The sequence below is a fragment of the Aphelocoma coerulescens genome, chromosome 5 (genome assembly GCF_041296385.1).
Source record: "Aphelocoma coerulescens isolate FSJ_1873_10779 chromosome 5, UR_Acoe_1.0, whole genome shotgun sequence".
Lineage (NCBI taxonomy): Eukaryota > Metazoa > Chordata > Aves > Passeriformes > Corvidae > Aphelocoma > Aphelocoma coerulescens.
The window spans coordinates 45,256,282-45,280,462 of NC_091019.1; the positions used below are offsets into that span (position 1 = coordinate 45,256,282).

Consider the following 24,181-nt stretch of genomic DNA (forward strand, 5'->3'; position numbering starts at 1 on the left):
AAAGCGCAGTCTGCCTCTGCAGCACAACAGCCGGCAGCTGTTTCCTCCAAACACGCAGCTCCCCGCGCTGCCCGTGGCCAGCAGCCCCAGGCCCCACCTGCCCAGGGCCAGGGCCAGGGCCTCGGGGAGCTCCGGGGCAGCCGGGCCGACCCCAGCCGCCGGGCCGCACCCCCACCTCCGGCCGGGGCGGGGGACGGCGAGGGACATCCCCGCCCCTCCGGGCCACCCCCGCCAGCTCCCCCTGCCCCCGCCGCCGCCCGCCCGGGGCCGGGTTACCTCGGAGGGCCTGGAGGAGCCGCGCCGCCGGCAGCAGCACATAGCAGAGCACGGTGCCGATCATGCCGTCCGGCCCGGCCTCCACCGCCCTCGGCCCGGCCCCGCTGCCGCGTCGGCCCCGCCTCAGCTACGGCCTCACGGCGCGGGCTCGGCGGAGCCCGGCGTGCCCGGGCACTCACCACGTCGGGACCCCGGGGCTGGCAGCCGGCTCGGGCCTGGCGCTCCCCGAGCGCCGCTCCAGGACCGCCTGTTCCCGGGAGGCCGCGGCCCGTGGAGGGACGGCCCCGGCCGGGGTGGGGCCCGGCCTGCCTCGCTGTAGGGCAGGAGCGCGGCCCGGGCCCGGGGCCTGCTTAAGGGCTTGGCAGCCGTGCTGTGCCCGAGGGTGTCAGAAGCTGTGACCCAGGGCTGAGTGACGGTTACTTTATGGCCCCACCACCCTGAAATTTGTGGTTTCCAACAAAAATGTTCACCCCCTGTTCTCCAGAAATCCAAACAGGACTATTTTCGTTTTTTTTTTTTTCCCCCAGGAAAGCCAGCATTTGCCCCAGATATTACACAGGTTTTCGAACACCACTGATGATAGCCACGGTTTTCCAAAGCACAACCTCTATGCTGCAGTGCTGATGGGATGGGGGAGACAGCAGAGCAGGAGCGTCCCCCTCACCCGGTGCTGCTGAGAGGTCATCAGAGGTCTGCTAAATCAGTCCTCACCTGGCTGTGAGTACTCTGGCATCTGCAAGTGGAGATCCATCACATGTCGAAAACAGTTGCATATGAAAAGCGAAGTCCTGGTTGAAGTCCAGAATGTCAATGTTTACTTCACAATCAAATGTTTTCAACATCTAAAGGTGAACAGATTGAGCTGAGCACACTACAGCTTTTTACACCAAATACACATTTCTAGCGTGTAATCTCAGTAGCCTTCTTCCAAACTCTAAAATGGGTACCTGCACTGAAGTCAAGATTCATGTTATCCCTGCCTTTTGCACTGATGAGTGCTGCCAAGCAGTCCTTTTGATGGTGACCAGCTGCTGTCTTACGGGTTATAATTAAATGAAACACTTGGTGTGTGCAGAAAATCACGCTGTGAAAAGCCAGTGTCCACAAGAGACAGACAAGCCTGCAACTTTATTCAAGTAAAGGGAGAGTCCACTAGACCATACCCCCATAGGCTCTCTCTCAAGTTTTTGGAGGACGCAGCCTCCTTTTATCCTAAACTCTTGGCCGCATGTTGCCCTCTTCCTTTCCCCATTAGCTGAGGTACTAGGAAGGTACAGACTTCCCAAACTGCCTATTACACATTGTCCTAAAGAATAGAAGCTCAAATTATCTGGGTTCTGCAAAAAATGCAGCTTGATGTTCATCAAGACATTAAGACCCATTTTTAAGATGTTAACACCCATTTCTCCTAAAATCCCCACAGCCATTCTTCCAGAACCTGATTGGTTCTTTCAGATCAAGTCACTTGTGAAGACATTAAGACCCATTCTGCCATCAGTAATTAGCACAATGAGTGTCCACAGCTAGGATCTCAGATGATGTTATAATGTATATAAATAATAATCCTACCACTCTCTTTTTCAAATCCCTGTTTATAATAAACACCACAGACCTTAGAAGCAGGGACTTGTCTCAAATCCCACAGATGTCTCTGGCAAAGCACTGGACTGTGATCACCCGTCTCCTGTTGCAGTAAGCAATCCATCACTGGTTTCTAGTCAGAGAATGGAAGGTGTTCTCCAGAGGAAGGATCTGCAATATTAAGAGCTCATGACTGGGTCATTTAAAACCAGCCTGTTCCTTAAAAGGAAAGATCTAAGAAAAGATCTGCAGACCCAACCCACATCAGAATAATCAGACTGAAATCAGAGAGGAATGTTAGCTGGTGCTACAAACAAGCAAGCAACTGTGGCCAAGTAGCCACAGTTGTTTGGCCTACACTAGAAAAATATTTACAAATTTTGACAATAAAATCAAAGCTGACAATGGTCATCTGCTTCAGGGTCAAGCCTTTCCCCGGGTTTTGTGGCATTTTGTTCTTTATCCAAATATAACCCTTCCACATTCTCTAATGACTGGACAATTTGAGAGGCCTATGTAGAACCTAAGGGAATAAAGCCACTAAAATTATCCTATTCTTGGGGAAATGGAAGTATTTCTAAGTGTATGAATTAGTTCTGCTCAACCTTTATCAGAAAGCTTCTTCTGTTACAGTTTTGGTTTTAGTACCTTAGGAAAAGTCACAAAGTCCTCAGTAAAAAAGATGTAAAATAATAAGCACTGAACGACTTTTGGCACCAACAGTAGTTGGTAGGATGACTGAGTACTTGATTCAAGGCCCCATTAAGTGCTGACATGTTTACAAGCCTCACTTTATTACTGAACATACTGGGAATTTGGCAGTAGGGAAGTCTGAATCTGTTCCAGACTAAAAAGGTGAATACATTCCTATCCTCATCTCATTTAAGACTGTAACTGCCACAGTCTGATTTTATCATGAAATTGTACAAACTGGAATATGAACTTAAAGGAGACAAGAACTCTTAACAGCAGCCTGTCATGACTCTGCTGGAGGGAGAGGGTGGGAGGTCCACAGCCAAAACCATAGCTGTTCTCAGTTGTTGTGAGCTGACTGGATCCCAGAGCGAGGAGGTTTCCAGCGCTGAAGGCCACCCTTAGGAGTCAGAAGGTGCAGGTGAGATCACATAAGGGTGATGTGGTATCGCAGGGCAACCACAGGCTCTGCAGGACTTTCTCACAACACCAGGACAGCCCCTGCAAGCAAGACATAGGATTCTCCTGTTTATATGCAGTACCAGAAGAACCCAGGTCTTACAAGTGGCACCATTCCTCCTGGAGATGTTTTAATTGATTCCAAGCAGCTGTGCCTTTATTGTGTAGGTGTGAGAAACTTACAGATCTAGGAGGTGGCTGTGAACTCTTCATTTACAGAAGAGAAAAAGCGAATGAACCTGCGACTCACTGGTGATGACACAGAGAATGAGTCTGAGAAGGATGCAGGTGCAGGGTGTACTAACTAGCAAACTCACTCCAGAAATTGTCAGAAATGGCCAAAGAAAAATCAGAAGCAGCTAAGAGGGACTGCAACAGGCTGATCACCAGCTGGGAAGGCTTCTCTCCCTAGGCCAGGCAGCAAGGAGAAGAAGGGTGGCGAACAGGGATCCAGGGTACCAGTGGCTAGAGATGGGAGCTGCCATCTGGAAGCAGCTTGGAAAAAAAAAATTAATCACTAGAGGACTTGCCAGTACCAGCTTCCAGGACACTCCACCCAGCTGCCCCTAATGCCCGTAAGAGATGTCAGAGCTCAGCATCTTTTGAGACCAGATCCTATTTGAGCTCTTCATTGCCCAGAAGGATAGGCAGGGCGTGGGAGCAGCAGGGTTTTCTGAACCTGCTGCTCTCAGGTTCTGCTTGTACACAGCAGTCAGGTGCTGGGGCTGCTCACAGCTCTTTGGCCTGACTTCCTAGCTTAGCATAACAGTTTCTCTCAAAGTTATAAACCTCCTTTGGCCTGTCACTTAGTCATTACAAGTTAATTTCTTATTTTCCTTTGTTGTTATAGATGCAACTATTTGTTAAATAATGCAATTACTGTACGGCATGGACATATGCGGGACAACTCCTCTATGCTTGTTTTTCCGTATTTAAATAGTGCATAATGCAATTTATGAAGTGCAGGAGTCACTTCTGAATCTACCTCAGAAAGCTCAATCCACATCCTGTGGGACTGACTAATGTACTGGGCACATGACGCATCTCATGAGTTCTTTACATGGGATTTAGACCTATTTTTGTCCTTCCTTTTGTCTTTCTCACACTGGAGTAATGCAAGTAAACCCATCATTTGACAAATAAAATCTGGCAGAAGGAAAGGGTCTTAATAAAGGAGATGCAGCTGCAGAATTGGTTGAAATGTGGTGATGTGGGTGCCAGCTGGCCAGTCTTTTCCCCACATAGAACTGAATGAACAGCAAAACTGCTCCACATCACACATCAATGCTAGGTGACACCCAGGAAGGGTACAAAATTACAGGTTAATAGCCCGGAGCTCTAAAGGGAAATAGAGAGTAAGGGAAGAAGGCAGTAAAAGCAGTGACAGGGAATGAAAAGGAAGATTCAAAGTAGAAAAAGAAAATGTATTATGCTATTAGCCAGAAATTATTTTGGCAAAATAACACTTCATTATTTTTTAATGCATTTAGTCCCCTTAAAAGGAAAATTTCCAAATTCTCTTTCTTTATAACTATAAAATAAATTAGGAGTTGTGGGCAAGAGAAGCTATATCACTTCCAGTGAGTCTACTTATACTCAGTCCCAATATATGGTAGCATTCAAATGCTTTTTCTTCTGCCATGCAAGAAGAGTATACTGGAAAGCATTCCCAGAGTCTGATCACAAGGTCAGCCCCGTGCCTGCGGAATTGTGAGTCAGTTCAAGAGAGGCAGGAGCAGCTGATATCAGTTTGGCTTGCACATTTGTGGGGAAATGGGATGAAGATAAAAAAATTGCTTTGCCTGGTGGGCTCAGAAATTGAGAAAGGGGACAAAGGCAGCTTGTGAGGGAACAAGAACCTAATGTGGGAGAACTGTGAGTTCCCTGCACATGGCCTGAAGAACTTGAGGAGAGCTTTGTCCATCAGTCCCAGAGGGAGCTCATCCCCACACTGGGGCCAGCACCATATGCATACAGTGTTGCAGAGACTGCAGGGCAGGAAGCAGGGATGCAGAAGGAGTACATCCACAGCATGTTGAAGAGGGCCTTCAGTGAGAGAGACTCCCATATCCAGGGAGTCACATCTCTGCTAGGTTTGCATTGACAAACTGAATGTGTTTCACGGCACACCAGAATGATGTCCAAAATGGATGAGTCTCAGGAGTCTGTGTCACTGGCTGATGCCTCAGCAAAGAAGGCAACGCAAGCTCCTGACACTGACCTAGGAGTTAAAACGGAATGATTTCTGACCATCTGCCCTCACTAGCCTTTCCTTACAGTCCGAGCTGTACTTACTGACTGGTATGTATCCAAAAAGGAGACCAAGGACATGATTCCTGCCAGAATTCTGACAGCCACATGTAATCTGGCTATTGATAAAGGCAGGGGAGGGGGATGAGAATTTCCCTTTAAGAGCTCTCCCTTTGATGTCAAACATCTTTCTTCAACTGCTTTCTACGCACCAGAACTATTTCTTTGTTCTTTAGTGTCTCCTCTAGTTGTTAATAGAGCAGGAGGAGCAGCTAGCTGAAACCAGGGATGGGACTGTGGCCCTGTTTGTGCACTCCTGGTGAAACACTGCATAGCTCTTGTGGTCTGCACACCATGGGTTTGCCACAACTGTACTAGTCTTTTCTGGTGGCTCTCCTCTTATTTTCTGCCTTGTGAAGTCAGTCATCTGATTAAACAAGTCTTGCACTCATTTTTGTAACAGTAGGATTTATCCATAATTTAGGAAGAGAACTTTCTAACTTGTTATAAATGGAAGGAAAATCAAAAAACATAGTAACACGAGAACAAAGACTATTTTGTTAGAGGCTTCAGACTGAACTGAAAAATGGCTTTGTTGAGAGGGGAATTTGTCTTGAGGTTAGACCACTGAATGCCTATAACAACATGGAGAAATATGAGCTTTTAAGTATGGAGTTTGATGAAGGAATTCCAAATGACAGGTTTTTGTGGAAATACAGCCTCCAGCTGCACTGATATGTCTCACTGCAGCTGTGTCAACAACACCCAATGGCCAAGATGAAAATGCTGGGATTCTTTCTGCTGGTTGTAAGCCAGAATGTTCTGAGCTGCCCTACCTCTGCTGGCAATATCAGTTGCATGCTTCAATTAAGATTATAAAAAAAAAAACAAAAAACAAAAACACAAGTTTTTGCCTGATGTCAAAAGTTCTCAATTACACTAAAAAAGGTTCAATCACATTGCAGACTAGTGAGAAGCTGCAGCAAGTCACTGGATGTCAAACGGATAAGCAAGGAGGATACATTTACTCCTGGAAGTCTGGGATAAAGGGATGGGGAGAACCACGGGATGATAATGCATAAGGAGTAAAACTGTACTGTTGTTGCATAGTGTTACTTAATTTTATTAAGTAGCTTGATTTACTTAATAGAGGAGGGGGGACACTTAATGCACCACTCATCAATATACTTTTTCTCTGCAGATCCTGAGAAGGCCTTTGCAGACATTATGGGCACAGAGCCCATATACTTGGAAGCATGCAGGCTGATGGAAGTGGTGCCTGTCTGTCTTAGGTTACAATGTAAGATGTAACCAAAAGTACGTATTCTATCACCATCTGTTAAAACCAGGTGGGGCAGTGTTATCTCTTCCATGACACATCCCTGATAACTCCCTCTGGGGGGATATCTTCTGTTAATGGGCCATCCAGCCTCACTGCATGACTTATAAAATTACATCATCCCATTGTGAGATGCTCCACCCAGAGGGCGGAACCAAGCATTCCTGCCTGGCTATAATCTGAGGTTTGGAACACCACACTCAGCCCTTACCTACTGGGTTCCCAGAGGAAAAGAGCTACATAACCACTACTGGACCTTAGAGGAAGACCAGACCCTTCTACAGGATCACCCCTTCAACAGAACCACATCTATCACTTCAGGAGGACTGCAGCCACCACTTAATCGGACTGGTACCACCACCCTGCCCAACAGGGTGTCAGGTTGTATTCTGACTGTCAGAGCTTCTGTACTACTGCATTTATTTTTAATTTTCCTATTAAATTGTAGTTCTGATTTTGAGTCTTTCACTGGTTTGCTTTCAAACTAGTACACTGTCTCACACTTTATTCAAAATTTGGCCAAGCCTTACATAAATCAGAACCACCATGATCTAGGACATAAAGGTATCAAAGACATTGTTAGTGCTGTGGTGGTGAGTAGCCAGTAACAGTGGGGGCAGCGTTTTCAAGAATAACAGGAATTTGAGGCCTCTCCCAGGCCTGAAAGTCATCAAGGAGCATAGTGTGGTAGAAAAAAACATAGGAACTCTGAGCATCCCTAATGTTTCTCATCCTCTGCACATGAAAGTTTTGTGTGGCAACTGATGTCCTTTCATGGAGTTACCCCCAAAAGCAACTGATGCTCTTCCATGGGACACAAGCCCTCAGTGCTTCTAACCCCTACAGGGCCACAGATAGGACTGAAGGGACTCATATCCCACTCTGGGTTCTGCATAGGAAGGTGCTACATTCACCAATGGACAGGCCCAAGATGCCTGAATTGAAGCTCAGAGCTGAACCTGGGTCTCCAGGCTGGCACAAAGCAACAGAAAGTCCAACCCAGTCAAAATCAGTCCAGGAAAACATTTCTTTTGTATACCAATTCCCACTGCCATGGCTCTGTCACATCCCCTGATCACTGGCCTGCTCAAGACCTGCAATGCTTCCGGAAGTTTGGAGGAAATAGCCAGTGTCTGAACATTGAACTAAGGAAACTATCCTCCTTGTTAATTTTGCAGTAATCTTTTGTATATCTCTGTTTACCTTTCTGTCTTCCCAGTCCACCACAACCATTACACAATTAGAGTCGGAAGACAACTGCATTTTGGTAGAAGGAGCCATGTGCATAGCAGAGATGTGAGAGAATCATCCATTCAAGAACTAGTACACAATCTGACATTGTTTGCAGTCAAAATTATTGCTCATCAAGTTCAAGCATCTGAAAGAAAACCTATTTTAACCAAATGACTGTTGTTCCCAGGCAAAAACATTCACATTCTGAAAGTCAAGATATTTTCTGCTGCACTACTTTTAAAATGTACAAGCTTCTGAAAAGCAGAAGTGTGCATATAGTGGCGGTCTGGTGACTCTGGAACTGTTATCTTCATTAGCAGATTTGACAGTAATTACCACAACTAAGTCATTCCAGTTTATGCTTAGCCAACAGAAAACATGTTTTGGTCAGGAAATTCCATTCTCCAATATGACATGGAGAAACTTTTCTAACCAGATTAAGGGAATAATACAAAATGTTCAGATATGAACTGGTGCAAATGTTCCTTCAATTTGAAATTGGGATATACAAAATGCATTTTGATAGGCCATGGGATCTGAAAGAAAAGATTCTTGGCCAAAGGCCTCTTCGTTCACTAAAGACAAAGATCTATGTGAAACTGATGTCTCTAGGGCTTTATTTGTGTTAGGAAGGATACAGGGTTAAATACACCTATAACCTACACATTAATTACTGACTGGCTAACATTTCTCATACTGCTCATCTTGCATTATTCCCTTGGAATCTTGGGCATTAAGAAGCCAGTAAAACCAGTACATTTTTTGGACTCATCCTTCTTATACTCTCTTCTTTTCTTCCAAAACATCTCTAATGAGCACCTAGACATATCAGGAGCTGAAGCCATTGCCAGTTTGCTTTTGGATAATGTGTCCTACCTCAATGTTTTTCAGCTCTTGGGGGGCTGTATGCACACAAACACTAATGGCAGTAGAACATAAGTAACGTGTTTCATTTCAGTCTCTCACCCTGAAAATATTACTCAGACCATGAGCAAAATCAATCTCTCAGCTATGTCTCTGATGGGAACCCAGAGTAACAGTGGAAATCTAGATTTAAAGTGATGTGATTAAATATTTGGCCTGCTCAATTTCCAGCATGTCTGAAAACCAGTCCCTCAAGAGAAACTTAGTTAATTTCTGGAGCATCTCCCACATCTTTGGGTAATTCCACTCCATGGAGCAAAGTAGAATAGTGACTAACTTCCCTATTGGGTCTGGCTGAGATGGAATTAATTTTCCCCATAGCAGCCCTCATAGTGCTGTGATTTGTATTGGTAGCTAGAAAGGTGTTGACAAACACAGGAAAGTTTTGGCTCCCAAATCATCAAGCACTGTCTCTCCAATATCCCCCCTCACCGTTAGGCTGGTGGTGGGCAAGATCTCGGGATGGAACATAGCCAGGACACCTGATACAACCTGACCAAAGGGATATTCCATACCATACATCTCCTCAGCAATAAAAGCTACTAGAAAAGCTGTGGGTAGAGGGAAGGGAGGGTGGAAAGTGGCAGCACATTTGTTGTTACAATGTTTGTCTTCTGGACCACTATGTGTATATACCACTATACAACACCATGTACGGAAGCCTGACTTTCTGGGAAGTGGCTGGATGTCATCTGGTAATGGGAAATAGAGAATAAATATTTTCTTTTCCTTTGCTCTAGTGTGTGACCTTTTCTTTTGCCTTATTAAACTTTCTCTTGACTCAAAAGGGCTTTTTCTATGTTATTTTCTCCCCCGTTCTGCTGAGGAGGGGAGTGACAGGCTGGGTGAGCACCTGGTGTACAACCAAGGTCAACCTACCACAACTTCTTGCAGCCAGATATGGACTGTGATGGACCGGAGGTTCTACCTAAAAGCACAGCTTTGTGCAGACCCCAGCACAGCACCAAAACAGAGATCAGTGCATTGTTAACATATTTTTCTTCCCCAGGAAACAACTTTGGAGAGGAGACTGCACTATACTTTGCTGAGGCATTAATAGTGAGTTACCTGAAATCCAAGGTCATTTGCACCCCTCACTTGGCATGATTTCACTTGGCAATGCCCATGTCATACATAAAATCCCTATTAGTGCTTGGTCTTTGCATATTAAGTGCTTTAATTAATTTTGAGTTAAATATTTTTAAATTGAATGTTAAAATTAACCCATCAGCCCAGGTACACAAATCAAGTTTTATTATTTTGGTTTTCACTCGTTCCAAGCTGTTCATTTGTGCCCTTCCCAGTAAAAAATCCCCAGTTAAAAGTTCCCCAGTTAAAATCCCTTTTCAAACATTAATCACTTGTACACCATAAGAGTTATCTTTCCTATGTTTACTGTATACTTTTACAAGTGTTTTAAGATGTGTTGGATGTATTTTTTTATGTTTTTACTTGTACTTTGGTTCCAAAGAAGATTTCAAAACCCCAGTTCCAACAAACAGCACAGCCCCCACAGCCATTACCCTGTAAGCTCCATAGCAACCTGAATTTTAATGATTGGTGGACAGAGATAATCTGTCAAAGGGAAAACACCAATCACCTTAAACCAAAGGGGCGGGCTGTGGGCGGACTGTGGGCAGCGCAAAGGCTATAAAAGTGCAAGATAAAAACACGCCCCCTCTCATTTCCCTTCCTCTCCAGTTGAGTTCGGTGCTGGAGAAACCTACTCCTTTCCAGGAGCCTTTTAGAAATATATTTCTTTTTGACCAGCCTAGCACTGCAAGCCCTTTTTTTTTTTTCCTCTACCTGAGGTTCAGTGCTGTCTAAGCCTGAAGATCTCGAATCCCTGCGCTCCTGGGGCATACCTCCTGAGCCACTAGGATCCCAAATTTTTATATTTTGCTAATTTTTGCAATTTTTCAATTTTTCTGTTTTAATAAATTGTTTTAATTTCTACTAAGAGTTGTTTCTTTCCTCACACCCACATGATTTCCTGGCATAATTCTGCTAAGTGCTTAGTTCAGAAATAAGAGAGGCTAAGAGGACACAGTGCTGTATGAACTACACCAACATTTTTTCAGGACAGCTGTGTGTGTCTGGCTGAGAAACAAACCTTCAGAACTGTGTAAGAGAACACAACTTCATAAAAGTTTGCAATTCTCCAGTAAATATTTTTACTGGAGAGGCTTGACTTCTCTGGATAGTTCCTGTCTCAAAGCCTCTTAATCATTTGGTACTTTCAGAAGCTGCCCTGAAGCAAGAGCTCTTGGTCAAGGGACAATGGTGGGAGCGGAACAGAGACAAGAACAGAACTGCAGGATGTGTTGCAGGCAAGACATGAGCTGTATGGGAGAAGTTTGCATAACACAAAGTCCTAGTGCTTTTGCTGTTTCAGGAAGATAATCACTGTGATGTTATATGCCTGTTTGAGGACACACAGTGCCACAATCTCTGGGCTGCTGATGTCCCATGCACTGAAAATTTCAATGTGTCTGATATCCCTCTTTCTCATCCTCACTTGGGAGCCTTGGTATGGCATCTGGCTGCAGCTGGCTGGAAGATCACATTTCCTCTGCACACTTGTCTCTCTGTAGGGCAATTACCAAGGGAAGGAGCTGAACCTCAGCCACAAGGAGTTCTCTGAGAAAGGAGGACAACTCCTGGGACAGAAGCTCAGTAACTTATTACTTTTGCACAGCCAGGATGTCATGGTTTAGGAACAGCACAAAAAATGTTCTGGTTTAAAATACAGTGTGAAAATTAAATTCTTTAACCTGCTTCCTTCTAATAATGGAGAAAACACTGGGAGAGGCTACAAGATATAATCACTATTTATTGAAAAATAGTAATAACCACAACAACATTAATAAAAGAGTATATAAAAGAGAGAGTATTTTACCCACCAAATAAAAAAGGACACTTTGCAAAGACAGTGCCCAGCATGGTTAACTTTCCAGTTAACTAGCCCAAAAAACAACAGAAAAACAGGGACAAGACAAAAGCTGGTGGGACCTGAGAGGGTTCTGAAACAGGCTGGGGACTCTTTTCCTGGGCCTGACCTTGTGGGAGCAGGACTGGAATGCTCTGGCTGCAGCTTGGGCTATGGCTGCAGCTCCAGCTGCAGTTATTGTGGCTGCAGCTCCAGCTGCAGTTATTGTGGCTGCAGCTTGGGGTCCACATGGCTCAGCTGGGCTCCACTCCACGTGGCCACTGCTCTCTCCCATTTTTCTTTTTTTTTTTTCCTTTTCTCAGAGCAGCATCTCAGGTTCACCAGCTCTAACCTACAGAACCAAACCAGAAAAACTTCAGCTCAGAGAAAGGGGAAAGGCACCACTGGTGGCAGAGAGGGGCTAGCTCCACCAGGCTGACCCCTGAGCCCAAGCCCAGCAAAAGATGGTGACCCTTCCACTTCCAGCTCCAGCTTCCTGTTGCTGAAGCCACGCCCCTGCCATGATGTGGGTGGTATGGAATTAAATAGTGCTAGAAACTCCACCACTTTTCTCTATGACCATGACAAAACCACAGCCTCTTCACTGAAAAAGAAAAAAGCAGAGATTACGGGTTGAGACAGGAACTATTTACTGGAAACAGCAATGAGATAAGAAAATGAACAGTAACAGCAACAATATTAATAACAAAATTATACAAAAAGAGGATGATTTACATGCAAAGAATGCTCACCAACTGACTCAACATGGCATGACCTCAAGACACAGAATGATGGACTCTCTGGGCCCCTGCCTTTCCTGGCCTGCAAGTCACACCCACCTTCCTCTGGGAAGTGAGAGTCCTGTACTTCCACCCCTGGCAGTGACATGAGGTGGTGAGAATAAAAACCTAGACATGCCTGTTGCTGCCTGTTCTGAGCTTCCCCTCCCCCTCCCAAAGACACTTGCTTCTGCCATGTGCTCTGAACCCCTTTGTTCTAAGCCCGGGCAAAACCAAATGTAACTCAAACTCTTTAGCAGTGTCTGATTGGCCGCTCACCCCGGGTCCGCCCCCAGTCCTCCCCTTTCTCCTTCTCCAAAGAAAAGAGAAGATCAAGGAAGGCCCCGCCTCTTTTGGCTCTGCTACCCTTTCTGCAAACATCTCTTGTCGTCTGTTTCTTTTGAAAGCTTCTAACTGCGGGAAATTGAGCGCATGCCCACGTGGGTCCAGGCTCTGCCCCCTCATGGCTACTGCAAAAAAATTAACTTTGTTGTAGCCAAAAACCAGGTCACAGGAGTACAGGCACTGGGGAGCTGGATAGTGTCAGCACAGTGAACATGTATTTCCTTCTCTAGCAAAAATGCCCCTTGACCTGGTAGGTAGTACAAAAAACAGGGCACCCAGATCCAGAGCTTTCTAGCTGGCTCATAGGCTCACCCTCATCGCAGGTGACTCCAGCAACTGTGAATCATGTATGGGAACACACATGCAGCATGAGAAACCACAGTAACAGAGCAGTCTGTCAGAGAGGAGGAGGCTAAAAGAGAAGAACCCCAGTGCATATAAAGCAGAAAATTGCACTCTACTAAATCTCACAGGATCAGAACTGTTGTTTGTTTTAAGCTTTGGATTGCAAAGTTCAGGAGCCGCTTCAGTTTTTCTTAAGTAGCCCAAACCTAATGGTTTTAGCCATTGCACAGTAAGAAGCAAGAGGCACAGACTAGGAAGGAACAAAACTAAGCTACCTAATCTGTCTATTCAGACAAAGTGAGAACCCAAGTGTGCTAGTAGTCCTTCAGAGGAAAAGCAAACAAAACAATTAGTATTTCAATAATCTCAGGTGCTGTGACTACACTGTGAAAGACTGGCATGAATATCTGAATGTCCTTCTTCCCTCAGTATGTTCAACACACATGCTACCATAATGGCCACAAGCATGTGCTGTGAGCATCCAATGTTCCTTGAGCATCTCAGTAACATAATGCCTTTTGTTTCATTAACGCCTTCCTTCTCCTAGTTCAGTATTTCCATTGATATGTTATCTCTTTCTAATAAAACTCTATTTTTAAAACATGGAACAATTAAAACTGAAGCAAGGGCAAGTCAACATGCCCCTGCCTTGAAAAAGCCTGCAGGCAACACAGAGATCAGTACTAAAACTTTTGATCTTCCTAGTCCAGAAAAATGCCTCTCCAAAATTCAAGGTTTTACATCTCTTCTCTCCTTCCAGCTCACTTGAAGCAGGAGTAGCAGAGATTACTGCAGAATGTTTCTTTCTGTTTTGTTTCTTAAAGGAATATTTTTAAGTAGGCTAAATTCACCATCTGCCTCCATCCACCTTCCCTACATGGAAAATTTGGATGAGAAATTCTCTCTGAGAATGCGAAGCAAGTGTTGGCAGCAAGTCCTATCTCTCCCAGTGTCACAGCAGACACAAATGAATTCACACATACCCTGCTCTAAGTAGAACTTACACCTTGAGGTGCGTGATGCATGTGAATTGGCATTGGCACATGTACAGCTGGGCACAGCTATCATATGAAGCTGAATTCCTCTCCTCTGCTATTCAAACATAAGCAGGGTGAGTCTTAATATTTTAGATGTGGCAAGGAGAATCTGGCCATTTTTCATAGTGAGAAAAACAGGCAGTGTCTATTTATATAATAAATCCTCCCCCTCTCTACCTTCCTCCTTCACAATGTAAATGATTTGCTAAGAATTTATTCAAGCACAGGATAAACTGTCATTGCCAAAACAGGGCAATGCCACAGCACTACCTAAAATAGAGGAGTATTACCAAGTCCTGGAAAAAGAAAGCCAAAACTGTCTTCTAGTAAGATAGGGATCAATAATCCCTGAAAGGGTAAAACTGAATCACCAGCTAAAATGCTTCCAGAGGTAAGGATTGAGAGCTAATGCATCTTCTTAATCCAAGACCAGACTCTAGGAATTCAGCTCAGAAAAGTCAGCTTGCTTGCAAGCTGCATTCTCAGCTAGATCTAACATCACCATCCTGAGAGCCTGCAAATGACACTATGGTGGTTGAGGGGCATCTTTAAAGCTATTAATGTAGGCCTGTCTCTGGACCCCTCTGTCTTTGTAAATCATTGCAACCATACCAGTCTTTGGTACTGCTATTTCAGATTATGTAAATAAATGTGTCTGCATGCCTTGTTCTTAACCTGGCTTGAGGTAAAGTCACTTGCTCACCCAGAGGCATTCCTCTCTCTCTGTAGCCACTCAGATTGTCTTAGGAGCTGATAGCACAAAGGACCTAAACGAGGACATGTCTTCTGCTGGCCCAGGCTAACAAAGAAACTTTTCTTTCTAATCATGGGAATGGGGACTGCACATGAGGTCCAAGGAGGGGGAGAGACGATGTTCATGCACTGAGGCACATGGCAATGCCAACCCTGTAACGCCAGACAGCCAGACTTTGTAGCAGGCTGAAGACAGAGGACCAGCCTGGGCTCTGATCTGCTGTGCTGCCAAGAGGAGCCAAGAGAATGGGAAATGTCCTGAGGGGCACAACCCCATCCAGAGGGGCCTTACTAGCAAGTACCCATTCAAATGCAGCCCACTGCCTCAGCCTCTCCCCGTCACATGACTGAATATGATCCACATCACATCCTTCTGTATGACAGATGTAAAGGACCTGATATGTGGAATTTCACACTAAGAGGCAGAGAGAAACTGAGAAGGTAACTCCACTTGGAAGCTTGCAGACCTCTGTGGGACAGAGACAAGATATGGTGAGATAACAGACAAGCCCATTGAAAGGGACCACGGTTTTTCCACGTGCCTGCTGAAGAATGGGAAGAAAGGGTCATCCTTGAGGTTACAGCAGGTCTTCTGCTAGACATGACATCCTTATTCTCACCATGTCGGGATCTATGTCTCTTCTTTTACAGATGGCCAGTAATCTCCTGACCACAGAAGATGCCACTGCACTAGTCACAACCATCAGAAAAAACAGATCTCCCTCCAAATTCAAGACTCCAGGACCATACACTATGCATTTTTAGGAAGTGGGTGGATCACAGAGCTGCCCCTTTCCAAGACTGTTTTGCCACTTGCTGTTTGTTTCATTTATTGCACAGTCATTAATAAAAAAAAGCTAGTATTTGACAACCCTTCCAGGAGCCATGAAGAATTTGGCTTTGGTCTAGCTCTGGAGAGGTGCTTGTAGTTTTACCACATTTCACTGCCTTCCATTTTGTAACAGCAGAACTAGAACAAGGAGTGAATTACCACTGGAGGACAAATTCTGTTCATCCCCTGAGCTGTATTTCTCCAGGGTAACCTAAGATGCTAGATGCTGTGAAGTACTTTGATATTCTGTCAGTATGTCTGAGGAATAGAAGATGGATGCTTCAGGGCATTGAAAGCAAGGCAGTTCTGTTTAAAAAAAATCCAAATCAAACATTAAAGGGCTGGTAGAAAGGAAAAAGAAACCAAAGAGACCAAATCTTAGTATCCTCTGTAGCAAGGTGGGAGCATGACACATATTGTTGTAAACTCCTGTGCTGCCTCTATTGCTTCTGAAATAGGAGACTGAGAAATGTTCCTAAGCTCCTGAGTAAGAGCAGGGGTTGCATTGCAGATCAAACTTGGGGAGAGACCTGGGTATATATTAATCCAATCCTGGCCTTCCCATCCATCCACTGGTTCTTCATGGGAGCAGTTACAGAAGGCGTTAGGGGCCTCAGGGCCCTCCATCCACATTTGGGAGCACCGTGATTAAAGGAAAGAGCATTTTCACAAAAATTACATTTGGGACTTGGAACATAAATATTATGTTCACACTTGAAATAAGCTAAAAATAAAGCTTATGGGCAGTTTTGGACACTCATGTAATGGGTTGTATCTAAGTTACATCTGCATGTGTTTCTTAGTTACTATATTAAATAAAGAAACTAAAAATAAGCAGAATAAATAATATTCATCCATAGTCTTTCCTGAGAGTATCAAGTACTTTCAGCAGAGATCATCTGAAGAACAGGCATTCCCCTAGTGTAAAGATTTTTTCCTGCATAAATTAAGATCAAAGAGAATTATTTTCCAAATCTGCAATGAGTCAGGCCTCATTCTTCAAAGGAAAACTAAAACAGGCTGTATGGGTGTAAAGAACTGCATTACAGTAGATGTGGTCCTGCTAGTTTTATTACTAATAACCTAAACAATTAATAAAATTGGAAAGAATAATAAATTTTAGCTAAATTCTAAGACATTAAAAGAGATTATTGAAATGCATTTATTTAATAGGAAACACTTCAGAAACTTCAAGGCAAGGAGTTAATCTTCAACCTAAATTTCACTATGAATCTGCTTTTTAGGGTTAATAGTTGTTCTCTTCACCTCACCCTTGAAAAAGTCTAAATTACCTGGCATTTCACAAGATAAATGGTCAATGGCATAAATTTACAGTGACATTTCTGTATCCGAATCAAATGCTTGTAGGTAATCATCTCATCTGTCTGACAGATTTAATTCCACCCCTGATGTAGGAAGTCTTGCATTTAAATTCTGAGTAATTGTAAATATACAGTGCCAAAGACCTTACATCATCTTAAATCTTCGAGAAATTGGTAAAGGTGTTAATCCTTTATAGGAAACTTAAGGAAAGACATAAACAAAAGCCTCTTTTGCCCCTTTTCTCAGTGATGCATGCTTATCTTCACTTTTAAAGAATGAATAATTAGTGTATCTATAAGAGGAATTTGGAATATGGATCATATCTAGAAACCTTTACATGGGTTTGACAGTACTAGCAATGGTGAAGCAACAGAAAGGCACATTTTTAACAACAGCTTATTCCTTCTGACAACATTTCTAAGCATTAATGTTGCCCACATTCTTTTTACAATCTACTCTTTATAGGGTTCCAACTTGCAGATCCTGGCAATCAAACACTTTCACAAATCATGAATTAAAGTAGCCAGCACATGCTCGCTCATCTTCAGCATCACGGTACAAAAGAAACTACTGTTGCCTTTCAGCTGCTTGCATGTTGTTTTTCTGGACTGGACTGACTGTGTCAAACATGCAGAAATGCCCAAGCTGGCTCTCTCCAGGTGCTGCCCGACCTCAGCATGGTTTCTTAGGCCAGACATGGTGCTTTGGCTACGCTGCTCCTGAGGCTGCACTGGCAGTCCCCCAGCTTTGCCAGGGGGTCAAACCAGGCTGGCAACCCTGGGGAGAGCCATCAGCCTTAAAGCCAGGTCATGCTTTCCTGTGCTGCATTCCCAGGACTAGGTCACTCTGCTACTGTCCACAGTGCAAGGATGTCTGAATGGCTTCTCCAGAGAGCCACTCTGCATCCATCAGACCCTTGGTGCTGAATGAAAGTTAATAAACCCAGCTGGACCCATATTAGTTCAACCCAGCTGGACCCATATTAGTTCAAGACTGGGCTTGAATAATAACAGCCAAGAGCTCCCTGCACAGTAGATGATAAGCTTCTAGATGGATCTACAGAACAGTGGATCTTAAGTTTCAAAAAAAAAAGCTGTAAGAATGCATTGGTAAACTTTATAAATAAACTTTAGGGAAAAATACAGTGCTTGAACGTCTAACAATGACAGAAACAAAAGCTTTCATGAATTTCCTGAGCTGCCTTGAAACTTTCAACAGTTAAGTATATAACTAACATAATACATGAACAATTCCCCTGTCATCATGGGTATGAACAAAATCATAGTTGCATCTTTAAGAGATCAATCAAGGCAAAGTAAAATTTGTCATAATTTAAATTTAGAAGAATAATTTACAGTGACATCACTAACATTCACACTGATAGCTTACTTTCTAATATTCCAAACCCCTGAATCAAGACACTGTGCTGCTGCCCATTCAGTAAATGTTAAAACATGAGCTCTGAAATGCTGAACTGTCACTACCCTGTTTGAAATTCTTAGGAAAAAACAAATGTTGGGCCTTCTTCTGCTGACTGGAACTTCTTCGTAGGGTTACACAATGAAGCAGAGCTTTGCCAGAAGTTCTTTTCATCTGGAGACACCCAGCCCCTTCCCAGAGAGGATCATCTTTCTTGTCTGGGCTATAAAGCTCCATTGCTGGAGATATTAATCCTTTAAGGTTTTGGGTGATTTTTTTTTTTTTTTTTTTATTTTATTTTTTCAGAACTCTGTGGCACAATGTGGCCATTAACTGTTCAACTTGCAGTCTGCAAGTCCTAACAGAATGGAGAGGAGACCCATCTAGAACTGTCTCAGGGATGAACATGAATCCCTTGAAATGCCAAAAATAAGAGATCTTTAGTGTAGACATTTACTAATGAACACCTACCTTGCATTAAGCTAATTTCTATACAAATTAGTAGATCTCTTTCTATCTCAGACATGGAAAAAGAGAACGATGAACACTTATTTATGGTTTGGTCTCCAGGGGTTTCCTGAAAATGAAGAGCAGAGATAGCAGAAGGCACCAACCTTAGGAGAGAATGGCTGATGTATTTAAAAACACAAGAAAGGCTTTGTTGTTCTCTGGGTGTCCACACTGACTGCACTTTCCTTGCCCTCTGTACCACAATGAGTTGAACTTTTACCAAGTTGTGGGATTTGGTGTGTTAAATGCATCCTGAATTAGATGTCATCTACAGTGAAGTCAAAGGCTGTATCAGCAAGATCCCCAACAGCATCCAAATCCCATGGAAGTGATTCAGGTGAGCTACTGAATTTGTGTCCTTAGCTCCCTGTATACAGTACATATGCTCCAGACACTTGGAGGGATGGAGGTTCAAAGGGGTAAGTTTTCTTTCAAGTGAGAAATTCAGCCAAGTTCCTTCAGAAAAGTAAATGCACAAAGAGAGTCACAATGTTCACACATCTCAGTACACACAGACTGACTAAGCAAAGCCTTTGATCTTCTGGAGAAGCTGCTACCTCGGGATCTTAGAGCACTGAGGAGAAAAAATGGAATGTGAATAGATATTTGCTCACTGTGTAAAACAAACTGATCGATTTCAGGTCTGATCCAAATGAGTGTCCATCCTCATCACAAGCCCATCCCAATAGGTGACTGTCATAGAACCTTTCACTGACAGTTTTGCTTTAGCATCAAAATTAAAGTGCTTCATAAAAGTAGGACATGGTATTACAAAGGATACAGTATTTACTGTCTGAAACAGACGTTACTCAGCTTTTCTAGGTCTGCAGTTTCCATGGACAGCAGCAGATGGTGCTGTCCTCCTTGCTGGAAGCTAACGCAAGCACTTGAGCATTGCTGAGCTAAATAACACTTTTGCACTACCAGCTCCACTGTGTATCTTAACTGCTGTGCAGATTTTCAGCTAATTGGGTGAGACTTAGCTGTGGATAAGGTTTCTGATTAACTTAAGCAAAGGCTTGGGCTGTTAGCTCACATCAAACAATGCTGCTGAGCTTCACAGCTAGTGACACTTGTACTACCATGCTTTGCAGTTTTTAATGGCCATTATGGTATTCAGTGTATCCTCATTCAAACAGAAGCAAAATTCAGAAGAGTAACTAAAGTGATCAGAGATCTGGGGGACAGAACTGTCTGCATTAGACAGCCTAGCCAAGCAGTGGCTGCTGGGATGAGGACCAAATAACCATATGCAATTGTAAGGAAAAGAAAGTCAGGTTTACTACTGAGTCTTGTTTCAAGGTAGAGGGAGAAGGAGGTATAACTGAGAAGAATGGAATTAACCTGAACAAAAGGTCTTTGTTCTGACAAAAGGCTGACTGCACAAGGAGTCAAGAACTCGTATCTCTCAGTGATGGGCTGAATAAAAGCAGGGCGACAGATGGAAGAATGAGAGGAGAGCTGGAGGCAGGTATCAGTGGCTGTTTCATGGTCATGCCTGTGTTTTATCTCTGCTTCCAATAGAACTCTTTGAAACAGCACAACCAACAACTCTGAGAACTTTTTTAGGAATATTGATAAGGATGGAAACATAAAGATTTCTGTGGCAGCCTTCTGGAAAGCCCTGATGCAGGTGTGCCTCTGAAAGCATGGCCAGAATGCTCTTCTGGTAGGGTACTGCTCTAGGGAAATCTCTCTGCTGCAGCACAGCCACCAGCCAGCTTTCCTGGCGACATGATGATGCTACTGGGTCCCTTCCAACTCAGACTATTCTGTGATTCTGTGACTGTTCAGGCTAAAAAGCCAAATTCACTCATAGCAAAAGTTGAGCCTAGAATGAGACCAACAGAAATACCATGACACCCAATAAATACTGCAGATGGCATCAAGGATAATGGACCAACTTTAGAATATCACAGACATCCACTGGTTGTGTAGGATATACAGGATCTTGATAGACTCTTATGTCTTGCTGCTACAAGAAAGTAAAAAATAGACATCTAAACCCTCACCTGTATAATGGAGTAGACAGTTGTCTACCTGCCAAAACCACTGTGGTGCTTGGGATCAGTAGCAATGGCCAGTGATATTCTTTTACAAAAAAAATACAAAAAAAAAAAAGGTTTAAATTGCCTCCCCACCACCATTCTGGATTTTTTTCTGTCTCTTTTCCTTCATGCACCAGGCCATCTGCTCACCTATTAAAAGACAGCCAGGCCCCACTCGGATATGGAGGATTTTTCTGCTTAAAATTATGCAGGTAATTAGTACTTTTAGCACTAGCACTTCTTCTCTTACCAACAAAGCATCCCACTGAACTGAGTCCACACTGGTGAACTAGTGCACAATCTAGACCAGAATAAGACAGCAGTTGTGGATTACAGGTGAGTGACTCCTGGTCCATATTTCTTTTTTTAATTTCACTCAATGCCAAATAAACATAACCTTATTCATCTTAGGATGTGAAGGGACATATGTTTTTGACCAGTTCATGACTTACCTAAGTAAAAGGTAGATGAAAAAACTCATTGTATGCTTAGAAGTTCTGTTGAATCAAACCACAAGTTTTATTTTCCTATTGGATAAACTTGAGAATCCTGCAGGAATCTCAGAGCTGAATGGCATTTTCATCCATTCTAAGCCTAAGATGAGAAGCATCAGCTCAACACTGTCCCCCCTGAAGCCAGAGTAAGATTTGCAAAGACAGCATATCTGTGCTGTCAGAACTTTTCCTCCGTCCTCAGGGACTTTTGGTTTTTTTCCTTCTCTCTGATTTATCTTCTTAGGAGACCTACTTTTCCCTGGAAACCCGCTTTCAAACTACAGAACTTCTCATTCTCTTGAAAGTGCCTCTTCCTTAGTGCCTGTAGCAATCATGTCCAAGTTCTGAGAGCCTGAGCATTCAGCAGCAAACTCCTAAGAGGCTGTCAGTCGCTGCAGGCTAAACTGCTTGTCATTGGTCCCAAAAGTCCCCCTAGATTTTCAGTCAGTTCTGACATGTGACTCATCAGCTGAAAGCCCTGTTAATCATGCCCAAATATTCCCATCCCTCAGCACATACTAATGGGTTTAAATATATGCTGTAGTCTAGTTTTCAAGCTAGAAGCAATGGGTCCGTTTTGCTCTTAGCCTCCTAATGTTTTCAGAGAGAAGCAAATTACTTTGTTGGGTCCAGTCTTTATTCCTTCACATATATCAGTGCCATACTAAAAGCATCCCTGCTCAGATGCTAGATGTGTTTTAACCTGGTTAATCTTGAGTCAGAGGTTACATGGGGTTCCCAAGTACTTCAGGCACAACTTACAAAATGGTGGTTAAGCAGTAAGCAGATGAAACTGTTGAAACCCAGTGGCCAGCAAAGACTTAATCTGATGTCATTAATGTGACAGAGTTGATACAAGGGGAAAATAGATACAGATATATACCCCTTATCCAGCTCCTTGATGCATTTTAGCACTGTAGCATGTGTGAAATGGTAATATTCACCTTGCAGACAAGAGTCAGAAGAGTTGTGACCTTTGCTGTCCTTATTGTTCCTACCTCAGGCTGTTTCCTCAAGATCCTCTCAGCAGCTTTAAGAACAGAGAAGGTTCACTTTACTAGATTAATACTGGCTCACTTCTTTTCAGTCAGTCACTTGAAAGAGCAGGAGCGAGCACAGAAGCCTGTGGAAGGCAAAATTGAGGAGGAAGAGAGGGAAGGGCCATAAAAATGAAGCAAGGAGGCAGGGCAGACAATGCAAGATTGTATGAGCACCACTGAAAGAAAGCTCAGAGTGGCTCTGGGCTTGGGGAGGCCCAACACTGGGGAGCTCTGATAGTCTAAGTTATTGAATGTAAAAATGAAGCTGATGTTCCATTGCACAGCAGGTTCCTATACAGTCTGGTCTTTTTCTGTTAAGGAAAGATTGGTCCTTTGAAGCTGGTTACCAAATCTGTCTTGCTCTGTATGCTGACAGTGATGAACTTACTTGCAAAGATGAAGGCAAAAGGTGGGAATTGGGAAACTAAAACACTCATACATTGTTATTACCTCCTTTTGAGGTAAAGCACATGGACAAAGACTGAGGTAAGGGCCCTGCAGTCATCCCCTGCCACCTTAGCAGATCTGACAGAGGGACCTTTGCAAGAAAAAAAAAAATAAATTCATGAGAAACTACAGCTCATGTTGCTTAAAAAGTTATGGGTGATAGAAATTGTCTTTAATATCTCCATGGGAAAAATATGCCAGAAAGATGGAAGACATAACAGATTTTAAATGGCTTAGATACTGTACTTTTTTTAAACCAACAATAAAAAATACATTTTAACAGTTCTTAAGAAGGAATTAAAGCCTTGAATATATTAGTAATTATTAAAAAATAGAATCTAGAAAAGGTTAATATGTACAGGAAGTACATTTTGCCATGTGAGCAACTGCCAACATAGACTTTACACCAAAAATCTTGAAGAACTAGGAAAAGTTGGCCACTTCGGGAAGATCAGCCTTCGGTGGAAATGAAAAGAAGCTAGTTGACACCTGGTATCTCTTTCCGAATGGAATTCCCATGTAGAAAAAAATCTTTGAAATATCTTGAAACCTTTGATAGAGTTCAGGTGGCTCCAGTGCCTCATCAGAGGTCAAGATGACTGTGGGCATGATGGCATTGGTAATGTCTGCTCAGTAGCCACCTTCAGAAGGCTTCATCTCATTACCCCAGCAGGTCTGTGTCCTCTGATGCCTGTGACTCTTCCAGAATTGACTTGTGATTGCAGTCAGCGCCCTCTTCACCTATGGAATATGTGGGGGCTTGAGATGAAGAATCAGAGCAGCATTTGAAATGCTGGCCAGTTTGCACATGCAGGGGTATAAGACTGTGGGGTTTTCTGTTCTTTTCCTAATACTTCCTGAAAAGTCATTAGTGTTTCTTGACTATTGCTAAACACTGAGGTACATTTTCATAGAAGCTGTTGTGGTTTAACCCCAGCTAGCAATGAAGCCCCAAGCAGCAACTTGCTCATTCCCCCACTAGTGGGATCAGAGAGAGAACTGGAAGGGTAAAAAGCTAGAAACTTGTGGGTTGAAATAAAGACAGTTTAATAGGAAAAACAAAAGCCACACATGTAAGCAAAGCAAAACAAGGAATTAATTCACTGCTCCCCATGGGTAGGCAGG

The 24,181-nt window shown here is 43.4% G+C and overlaps 2 protein-coding genes across 4 annotated transcripts in view; one reads left to right on the forward strand and one right to left on the reverse strand.

The window, feature by feature from the left end:
* Positions 1 to 24,181, reverse strand: part of ANGEL1 (angel homolog 1) — a 42,065-nt gene that overhangs the window by 12,655 nt on the left and 5,229 nt on the right. Inside the window, exon 1 of one of the 3 annotated variants that reach the window (XM_069017949.1) lies at positions 456 to 553. The exons of 1 other annotated variant lie outside the window; for it this stretch is intronic. Coding sequence is in view for 1 of the 2 variants with exons in the window: in XM_069017947.1 (XP_068874048.1) it covers positions 277 to 340 (64 nt within the window). In the remaining variant the exon portion in view is untranslated. One more of the 3 variants, XM_069017947.1, reaches the window with a different exon arrangement.
* On the forward strand, positions 339 to 22,736 carry LRRC74A (leucine rich repeat containing 74A). The gene is given in 16 exon segments (XM_069018751.1): positions 339 to 569; positions 3,201 to 3,304; positions 5,143 to 5,237; positions 6,455 to 6,540; positions 7,087 to 7,191; positions 7,818 to 7,905; positions 8,613 to 8,759; positions 9,765 to 9,814; positions 11,350 to 11,431; positions 15,521 to 15,698; positions 19,278 to 19,330; positions 19,333 to 19,364; positions 20,552 to 20,581; positions 20,583 to 20,660; positions 21,311 to 21,411; positions 22,661 to 22,736. Coding segments are annotated over 16 exon segments (1,536 nt in total).